The sequence below is a fragment of the Manis pentadactyla genome, chromosome 5 (genome assembly GCF_030020395.1).
Source record: "Manis pentadactyla isolate mManPen7 chromosome 5, mManPen7.hap1, whole genome shotgun sequence".
NCBI classification, from domain to species: domain Eukaryota; kingdom Metazoa; phylum Chordata; class Mammalia; order Pholidota; family Manidae; genus Manis; species Manis pentadactyla.
Genome location: NC_080023.1, coordinates 58,752,548 through 58,763,673, shown reverse-complemented (window position 1 = coordinate 58,763,673; position 11,126 = coordinate 58,752,548). Strand labels below are relative to the sequence as shown.

Here is an 11,126-nt window from a genome sequence, read left to right as displayed (position 1 = left end):
GGGCACTTCAAACAAGTGGAATTTGAGGGGCAGGTAGCAGAAGCGAGAATCTGTGTAGGGGCAGGAAATGTGTTCAGTAGACTATGAACTCCCTCAAACGACCTACACCAAAGACTGGGCCCTGCATGCATACAGTAAAGGTGTACGAGGCTTGCTAATGGGTAGGGATTTGGTTGTTTAAGGTATCAACTATATTGAAATATAATTCATATACCAAAAGCCATTCAATTTTATACCTTAAATAGGTAAACATCATAGGATTTAAATACCTCAGTAATTTTGCTTTAAAATAAAGAATTTACAAAGTTTACCAAAAGTGGCTACTATGATGTTGAGAAAAGAAAAGAGACTAGAAGTCAAGCAGTGCTAGAAGACCTTGGAGGTCAGCCAGCTAGTGGAGAGACTTTATTTTCACTTTTTAAACACCAAAACATTCAGCTAAGACACTAGAAAGACATCATTTTGGAAGTAAAGAACTCATTATAGAGTAAGACCTACTCTACACTCACCTGTAGAGAGCCTAAACTCCAAGTCTTTCCTACAGGAACAAGAGACAGAAGTTAGAAGCTTGAGTCCTTCCAATAACAGAGGCTTGGGCAACACATTGTGCTTCCCATACATCCACCCTAAGAAAAGGCAAAATTATGCTCACAAGTTCAAAATGATTGGCCAGTAATTAAAGTGACCTCTGAAACAAGTCAAAGTTACAGAAATATAACAGGTTATAGAGTTTCTACAACGTATCTTCAGTAACATCTGGTGTATAGTGAAAAAACCACTATGTAGTCAAAGAAACACAAATGTCACTGATAATCCAGATAAGAAGTCAATAGAAACAAACACTGAGATGGCCCAAACATAGTATTTAGTAGACAAAAACTCTAAAGCAGCTTTTTTAAATAAGGAGAAAGATTTAAGGATAGAAGAGTAAGGAACTTGAGACTAATGAATGGGAATTATACAAACTGAAGAACAGAGAGAACAAAGATTAAAGATACTGAAAAGTACCTTGAGGACATGTGGGAGAGTGTCAGCTAGTTTACTACACCACTGAGAGCACATATGATATAGTCCCCCAGAGAAGAGAATGTGGCAGAAAAGCCCTTCAAAAATAATGGCTGAACATTTCACAAATTTGATAAAAAACATTGACTTACAGATATAAGAAGCTCAATGAACTCTTTTCAAAATAGGTATGAAAAGAACCACCCTATGCACATCAAAGTGTAGCTACTAAAAACCAAAAGTAAAGTGCTATTCTTGGGAGTAATCAGAGAAAAAGGATACACCGGTGATAAGAATGCTGGCTACTTAACGGAAGTTAATGGGACAACATATTTAAAGGTCAAAAGAACAGCCTAGAAACGTTTATAAGACATGAATACAAGGAAAGACAGAAACAGCACAAAGTGTGGGATGGGTAAATGGTATTATACTGTGTAAGCTTTTTAAATGTGTGAAATGGGAAATGAAAATATGAAGTGAGAAGTGGGAAAGTGAGAAACAAACTATCAGATGGAAAATGGGAAGTGTGAAATACAAAGTGTGAAGTATCAGATGCAAAAACCAATAAACTTTGATATATGAAAGATTAATGCTGTTGGTCTTAGAGCAACCTCTAAAAAGTGAAACAGCTCAGAAACCACAAAAAAATTAAAATATTCAATTGACACTAAAGAGGCAAGAAAACAAGAACAAAATAAAGAGAAAAATGTAAGACACTCAAGCATATAAAACAAATAAGATGGTAGATTCAAACTCAATCATATTTAAATATAAATACTCCAATTAAAAGGTAGAGATTATAAATCTTAATGTGATTCCACTCATCCAACACCAAATGAAATGGTGTATTATTTCCCTACATATACTTATAACAGTAACAATATTATACACCACAGTCATAGTAGTATAACCATTGTGGTATCCAGATCCAATTCCAATGTGTGTAAATATGTGGGAGGGGTCTTCCCACGTATACTTAAACCAAGCAATTCTCGAACATCAGCAGGGTGTTGGAGAACTCAGCTCAATTCCGATGCTATCTGCCTGGATATCTGCACGATTCCCAGGTTAAGGGCTCTGTCCTACAAGACTGCCCTCCACCCCCCTCTCCAGATGCCAGTTGAAAGCCTCAGGCAGTTACCTGTGCTTCTGACCTACCCACTACAGATCGGAGGTTCCCATGACCTCCCCCTTGGGTTCGATTAATTTGCTAGAGCGGTTCACAGAACTCAGGAAAACACTTACATTTACCAGTTTAATAAAGAATACCATAAAGGATACAAATTAAGAGCCAGATGAAGAGAAACACAGGGCAAAGTCCCAAATAAAGGACCTTCTATCTTGTGGGGCTTGGGGACTGGCTTGGTGGCATGTGGAGGTGTTCTGGTTCCCCAAGCATAGAAGTTCTCTCTGACTGAGAAGCAGGACCCAACCCAGTAGAGCAGATAGAGTGGCTCACAGCAGACAGAGAGAGCAAGCAAAAAAGCTCTTCTCAGGGGTTTTTATGAGGCCTTCATTGCATAGTCATGACTGACTAAATTACTGGCCATTGGCTAATTCAACCTCCAGCCCCCACCCTCAGGTGGGGGTCTCTCATTAACATGACAAAACACCTGTTTCACCTTTAAGACTGCAGTGTTTTTAGAAACTGAAGACCAATATACCTGCGAAATAAATATTTGGTCATATGAATGACCAAATATGTATTTCTTATACTTATATCACACTTAAGATGTAACTATCTGCCTTTTTCAAGAGATTCATGTTAAGTGCAAAGCTGCAAATAGGTTCAAAGTAAAAACATGGAAAAGATACACTACACAAACAGCAAGCATAAGAAAGCTCTCATGGCTAATATTAGACAAAAATGACTTCAAAATAAAGTATTTATCCTATGTAAAGAAGGATATATTTATAAGAGGAGTGTTTTATACTATATAACAATAATAAGTCTATATGCCTATAACATAGTTTCAAATTTCAAGAAGTTAAACAGTACAGAAATACAAGAGAAAACAGGAAAGTCTTCAACTAGAGCTGGAGATTTTAACATCCATCTCTGTTTTCTTGCCCTTTCCAACGTCTAGAGGCTGCCTGCATTTTGGGGCTTATGGACCCTTTCATCTTCAAAGCCAGCAGTCACGCCTCTCCAAACTCTGCTTTCCTCCTCACATCTTTCCGACTTTAATCTTCTGCCTTTTTCTTCCACGTTGAAGGGACTCTTGTGATCACATTGGACCCACCCTGGATAATCCAGGAAAATCTCCATATTTTAGAGTAATCTGATAAGCAATCTTAATTTCCCCTTGCCATGTAGGTAACATTCACAGTTCCAAAGATCTTGGATTAAGACATCAGCATCTTTTGGGGAGGAGGGGAAAGAGGCATTATTCTGCCTATCACAATTAGTTTCACAAAATTTTTTATTTCTTGTCTTTTCACTTGCCCCTAAAAAAAAGGAAATTCATGAAAACCAAGATAATCTAAGATTCTTCTTGGAGAAAATGCATTATCTAATATTTTAGCTAATGTTCCAAAATTGTGAGAAACACGCTCACTGGTCCAAACTTAATAAGTAGACAGGGAGTCAAAGAGAACAGCAAAGCAAGGCTTTAACAGCGGTCTTGCAAGATCTGGTGTCTGGTAAGCAGCCACACTCGGGGCGGTTACAACAAGCAGGTTATTCCTTAGCACGGGAGTCCCTCCTTCGGCTCCTCATTCACTGACTACTACAGGGTTCACATTCTTTCCTAGACGTCACCTAAGCAAGTTATATCCATATTAGGCTTTCTTTACATTGTCTTAATTTTTATTGGCTGGTTCAAAACTTTTTCTGCATTTTTCTGAAGTGACTCACAGCCTGCTCTTTCTCAATCTCCCTCCCCCTCCCAGAAAGAGTGACGCCCTGGTACGTGTTCTGAAATGTAGGCTTCTTGTCAGTCCCCTTTTGTTAGTCGTTAATTCCTCTGGGAATGACTTACATTTAATTTTATTCCATTTTTAGCAAATATGAGCCTGAAAACTTTTAAAAACCCATATAATCCAATTTAAATATCACCTTCATTTAGTCACCTTGCTATCCTTTCCTCTTTAGAGTCTTGCTTATTAGGGAATGCATGGAAACAGCATTATTAGAAACTCTTAATGAAGGTTAACACAGTCTCTGAATACTAACAGATTTTGAGGACCCCATTCTATTCTTAGAAAGTATTTTAAAATGCGAAATAGAAATATCATGTACATTGTGAGCACATCAATGTGTCCACAATGGACATTTTATTATAAATGGGTTCATTTTCTCATTCCTTTCTTTCATCTTCATTCTCCCCCATATTCTCATTTTCTCTTTATCAGCCTCTGCCTCTATAAATGCTGCCAAAGTATACTACCATTAACAATGCTCTAAAAAAGTAACTGCACTGTTTTAATACTCAGATCTGTTTTTAAAAATTACTTCGCTCCAGTGTTGAAAAATAGTTGAGCAAGAAATACATATAAATATTTTCTTAATTACCTGAACCTAGATATCTTTTTTCTTAAAAAAGCTAAGAATGTCTGACAGTTCACTAGTTATGATGAGATAGTCATAATAGTGATAGTTATAGAATTTTTTATTCCATCAAACAATAGAGGCAGAAAGAGGTATTGTCCAAGGTTATTGATGAAAACTCATGAAACTTGTTCCTGAATTCCTTTTACTTTCTTCTCTTTTTTTCCAAACAGATAAAATTGTTTACTTATAGTCTGAAAAGGCATTTTTCTTAAATATGGTTCTTTTCAGTGATATATTTTTTTTATGAACATGTTCTTGGGAGAGTTATGATTAGTTAGCAGTTTATCACATAAGACTTCTTAAACTACTACAGCCTTGGTAGATAGAGCCTGGTAGTTTCTCTAATTTTAGCTCAAGTTAACCTTTTAAAATAAATGAAGCCCTCTTGCTTAATAAACCCATTTATGTTCATTAGACTTTCTAACTCCTGCTTTATGTTGAATATATATAATAGACTCTTTTGTTTTAATACAAATGAGTCATTTTCAGATTTACATGAAAATCCAAGTAAAATTAAAAATGGATTGGCTTGTTCATCCCAACAGTGATTCACTCAAATTTTACCTGGATCTCAATGAGCAAAAGCAAATTATAGACCTATCATAGTCTTTAGTTTTAAACACAGCATTGATAAATTTACACCAGACATTTAAATTCCTCCACTAAACTGATTATCACTGAGGACTTACCATGTGAGTTTCTGTGCAAGGTGCTGGGAATACCTAGATGCACAAGTTGTAGTAAGAGCAGAGCACAGAGAAGGGAGGCTCAGTGCAGCCTGGAAATTCAGGCCTCGTCTGGCCTCCAGAGCACTAGATCAACATGCCTTACTCAAAAACTCAAAATTCCCCCAGAATACAACATCTTCCCCAAACTACTTGTCTCCGCCAGTGTGTTCTAGACCAGAAAATGGCCTTAAGACTCACCTGTTCTCTTAAGCCAGAAACCTTGGGGAATCACCTCAGATTCCTCCTTCTCAATTTCTAGTTCACTACCACCCCCAATTCTGTCTTCCAAGTAGTCTCCTCTCCCAGTGCCAGTACTAAGTCACGTCATCCCTTGCCTGGACTTCTTAAAGCAGCCTTTGAACTGGATTCTCTGCATCTACTCTTATCCTCTCTCCATTCTCCACACATACTCACCAGTCAATGCATTTATTATTTTGATTTCATTATCTGCCTCCCTAACTAGATGAGAAGGTCCATGAGGTCCATGAAGGTCTATGTGCCATTGTAAAACCAACGGCTTTGCATTATACCTGGAAGTGGTGTGAGTAAAATATCTGTTAAGTGAAAGCTTTCTTCTACTGAAAGAGAGCAAACATACAAAATGGAGCCAGGGATCTTCCAAGAAAAAGAGTGTAACAAAGCCCTTCAGAGGCCCTGCAGCACAATGTGCTGATTGAATCACAAATGGTTCTGTACTAGACTTTAATATATAAGGCAAAAAGTACCTTACAGAGATAGGTAAGATGAAGTCACCACTTTTAAGCACAGGCATTTAACTAAACGGTTACAAGTAGGGAGGCTTGAACGCTTCTAACTGCAAACAGTAGCAATGCAGCTTGAATAAACCTAAGTAAAGAGGGAGACGTATTATAAAGATAATGGAATTCCTCATGGGAGTCAAGAACAGGAAAATGGTTGGGCAACAAAAACATTCTGCAATCTAAATTGTGTGTAGGCCCTGTTCCTCACACAATCTGCACCTCAACTTGGAGGACACTAACATTCATTGGATCAGGTCATTTATTAGAGAAAGATAATGCACTTTAATAATACAGAGAATCTGACTGTAAAGAACACACTGACAAAATTATTTTGAAAAGGTCATTTCTGCTATAACGGAAGGGTTTCTAAGCAGTCTGCAACAGCATGGAAATGTTAAAAACAATGCTTTGCTAAAGAGTGTAAGATCCAAGAGTTATTAGATCTTAGATGAGGAGAATGTGATAGGAAAGTACTAAAGATGGGATTTGTCTCACAGTCTTGCCTAGAACTAGCCTTCATTAGAGCAAAAACTACATTTCTTCTGAAGCCAACATCAAGAGAAAGAGAAGGGAGACTACTTCAGATCAGTTCTTTACAGGCAAAACAACTCCTGTGAAATTCCACTGGTTAAATACTTAATTCTTTAAAAATTATTTAATGAATTCTTTTGCTGCTTGTAACTGCTGTTGTAACAGAGTGTCAGATTTGACTCATTCTTTTTCTCCCTGTTCCCCCCATCTGACTTACTGGAGAAGTCTCAATGTAACATGAGACTTCTCATTTAAGCCAGTTTTAGAATTGTTTTAAGTAATGAACATTTGAGAGTTAAGGAGGTACATAAACAAGACTGAGAAAAGGTCCATATATCTATCTACTAGCACATGAGTGCCAATTTTCAGTTTGAGAAAGATAAACTCAACCAGAAGAATGCATTGGTAACTTGTGGAGGGATTTCTCAAAATGAGATGTTGCAATTCTTGCTACATGTAGTTTATCATTAAACAAAAGTGGTAGTAGCTGTTATTGCAAAAGCAGAGAAAAAGTTACAATTTTTTAAAAAAGTGAAACAGGCTGATCTTATACATGGTAGCAAAATTAATGGGAAACAATTGTGTCTTTGAGTGAACTAAACATCAAAAGATGACAGAAATACCGTGAAATACTATACAAAGTACATATTTTATTATCTTAAAAATGGAAATTACAATATGTTATCAGCTATTCTCCAAGTTTTGGGTTTCTCAGTTATTTTTAGACACATTGGCACTTGTTTAGATTTTATTTCCAAATAATTTAAAACACATTTTTAATTAACTTCCGAAGCAAACTAGGAGTTTAGCCAAGGAAAAGTTCAGAGTACTTGTGATAGGCAGGAAGTTGATCTTTGAACAGCATGTATTAGGTCCTGGAACAGCAAGATGAACCTCCCATATTGCCTCTAGCAGTACTTACAGTATTACAGTATGTTCTCTTCCCCTTTATCATAGTATTTCCTTTAGCCTTACAGTGATATCTCTGCTTTGATCTTAGTTACTTTCTCCAACTAGCTGGAAATCCAACATTTCTGGATCTAACAACAACTATTTTTTTTTTACAGATTTTTTTATTAAGGTATTATTGATATACACTCTTATGAAGGTTTCACATGAAACTATTTTCAATATAGATGGAAGATCTGTCAAAAAACGTCATAGCCTAGCACACCTTGAGATTTTAATGAAATTTCTCCATGCAATCAATCCTTACCTACTGCATTAATATTGGAACTCTAGATCATTTATCTGTGCTGGTCCTAAACCTAGAAGACAGGATTGGCTAAAAGATTTTCCACCAAGTTCCAGCCTCATTAATTCCAATACCTTCTCAAATATAAATCTGGAGAGCCAGTGGAGAAAGAAGGCAGTAACTAGAAAAAAAAGAACAGCTAACATTAATGCACATTATCACATGTTTGGTGTTACAGTAAACCCTGCACATGGATTATCTTAATTAACAATCTTGTGACAAAGGTTACTAAGAATCATAACCATTTTGCATATGACAGACTTAAAGACAATTTCCCAAGTTACACACCCAACAAGAACTGAGCAGGGATTTGATTCCAGAGCTTGTGTACCAGCCCTTTTCTGACCCTGTTTCCATAAATGAGGACCTCTGCAAGAACCAGGGGCTGACCTGATTCCAGTGAGGGGATGATGATGATAGCTACCAGAGCCTCTCTGGGCAAGTCTAGTTCCCTCTTCTACAAAATGAGTGTATTAGATACCATATCTACAAGCCCACTGAGCTCTCAAGTTATATTATCCTAAAGTATACTAATTATACACCATTAGTAGGAAGAACTTTAAGTTAGCTATAGGGAGTCCAAGATTTGCCACTAACTTTTGTGATTTGGGCAAGTCACATAACCTCCCAGTTATTTGCCTCACTTTAAGAGTTATTTTTAATATATATATCAGTGCTTCAAAAAGTATAATATAGCACATATACATAAAGTACTATCCCATCATTGTCAATTAAATTCTATAGCACTGAAATTATGTATCAGAGCAATTATGATGTTTGTTTCTCTTACCTCACCCTTACTTAAAAATTTCTTGTCTGCAATATTTTAAAGTAATATTTTATTTGTAGTAGGTTAACAGAGAGGGACAGACAGACAGAGACAGGGAAATAGACAATCTCCAAGTTTCCATTTATACATGAGAAGGGTAAGGAATGGCTAAAGGAGATACATAACCCTAGAGAGTGGGGGTGGGGTGGGGAGAGTAGGGGGAGGAGTGATGTGCCCAATACATTAAATTTTAGTGAAAAGCAGCAGTGGGATGGGGGGACACCTCTGTATACCCTGACTCTTCACAGTTTGACGAAGTTAATGATTAAAATCTCCTGAATTTTCCACCTAACATTTTCCCCAGGGTGTCTATTTGCTTTGATTGATATTATTTTATCTCTTGTGGGCCAAGGATGACTAGTCTTGCTTCTGTGTAGAGATTAATAATTGATCAGCTCATGGTTGGGAATCTCAGTAAAAGGGAATTGGTTACTTTGGGCTGCCGCTTTTTCCTGGATAGCCTGCAGGAGACGGGGCCACTGCAGAACTTGAAGGCAGAAAAATGAAGAGGACCCTGGTTCTCCTGCTTGCTTTCACATTTGTGCGTGCTTTAGAGAGAGGTAAGACTTCCAGTGGTGTGACCATTTACAAGAACTCTTCCTAGTCTAATTTCCTGTTATAATTTTACATGTTAAAATTATACAAAAGGTGGAAAACAAAAGGATTGGTGAATATGTTGTGGAGAGTGGGAAGAATTTGAGTTCAAACATGGCATACAGCATTCAACTGGAATTGCCAAAAAGTCAAGAAAATCTCATTAAAAACGTACAATGTGTCAGTTATCCTGATTTTTTTAAATAAGATCTAGAGGAAATGATTTGAAGTTAGCTTTTTAGTTAAAAGACAATGCAAATGCAGGTTGTAATCCTCACTTTTTTCCCCAGCCTTCACTTACTGGCACTGAGAGAATATATCAATGATGCATGACCTCAACTGAGATTTCTTTGACCATCTTCAAGGAATCCTCTACATTTAATATTTGAAAATGTGTTATAGTTTTAAAAATATACCACATAAAAGAATTTAATAGTTTGAAGCATGACCAAGATAACTGAACTATATTTTTCATTGTTTATTCTTCAAATGGTATTTCCATCTTTGAACAATGTTTAAAAACCTTTTTAAGTGCTACATGCTAAAATTGTGTGAAACATATAACTTCATAAATTTTGCATATTAGGAACTTCCCATAATCAATTTCAATTTACTTTTATGGATGATTCTTTAATGCTTATAAGGGTCTCTGCATTTTTAGATGGAAAAATTTAAATTTTCATTTAGTATTGTCAGGCAATAGCCTCACCCAACTCATAGTATTAATATTCATATTAATGTATTTAACCAGTGTAATAATTTTAGGAACTATTGGTTATGAATTATGACATGAATAATCTTACTCCTGCTTTTCATAATCTTTTTACATTCACTTTTTCTTGATCTCACTTTTGTCACTCAAATTAGTTCCAAGTATGTCTTAATTATAGATCCTTAAGTAAGCTATGGTCCTATGTAAGACTACAAAGTCTAATAGAGAGTAGCGTATAAATAAAGTAGTGTCCCTTACAAGACCTTTGAGTAGGCCAAGTTCCAAAATCCCTGAAAGCTTACTCCTTTGCTCATGGTTACTGTGGGGTGGACCTGAACTTGAAAAAATCTTACTGAAGCAGGTTCAATTCAGGATCTCTAACACACAGAAGGTACAGAAATGGCTGGGCCCTGGAATTGTATGTGGAAGCCAAAATGTGAGACAGGAGTCATCATTTTGCACTGCTGACTCAGCAGGTATAAACTGGCTTCACCCCAAAGACTTGCAATGTCCTTTGAAGAATAACAGCATTCTGCAACCTCTATTTCAACAGCTTTCAGCATTCTTTCAGCCTCTGATGGAAATTTTAAAAGTCTGAAGGTCTGGACTCCACAACAAACTTTCCTTAGGTTACCTAGGTGCCATATGTTGGAAAATATCCCTTGAGACATAAAATATATTTGTAAGTAGTAAATGCCCAATATTTGGAGACAGGAGCTCTGACCCATCAGCCATTCTACAACACCTCAGCATGACCCAAGGACTGAGTGATTCACCTGGAAGCTAGGTGTGCTCCCTCCTGGCAGAAAGTTACAAAGGGTACAGGTTAAAGGAGCTGTGAGGAGTCTTGGGCGGTGGGGGATTGGCTTGGGTTGCAATTCCCTCTCTCTGTTACAGTTCTAGGGAGCTAATCACAACCCACAGCATTTATCTAGAACACCTTTTTCTGAAGTGTAGTTCACTCAAGATTCATCCTGGAAAAATGTTTCTATGGCCAAAAGTATTTAAGAAAAAAAGCTGTATGTTAATCTGTCTTGGTTAGTTCACAGTTCAAGGTCTTTTTTGTCCTAAAGGTTCTGAGAAATCATATAAGAAAAGTTAACCCGGAGTTTCCCAAATACACATATACCCATGGAAGGGACAACTTGTAGAGAATGG

General features: G+C 36.9%; 1 protein-coding gene across 2 annotated transcripts in view; it reads left to right on the top strand.

The window, feature by feature from the left end:
* The first annotated feature begins 9,021 nt into the window (after positions 1–9,021).
* The window catches only part of GC (GC vitamin D binding protein), a 38,743-nt gene continuing 36,638 nt past the window's right edge, over positions 9,022–11,126 (top strand). The window contains exon 1 of one of the 2 annotated variants that reach the window (XM_036878973.2): positions 9,022–9,222. In XM_036878973.2, the coding sequence (XP_036734868.2) occupies positions 9,165–9,222 (58 nt within the window). In that variant the 5' untranslated portion in view covers positions 9,022–9,164. The remainder of the gene's footprint in view (positions 9,223–11,126) is intronic. The other variant, XM_036878972.2, reaches the window with a different exon arrangement.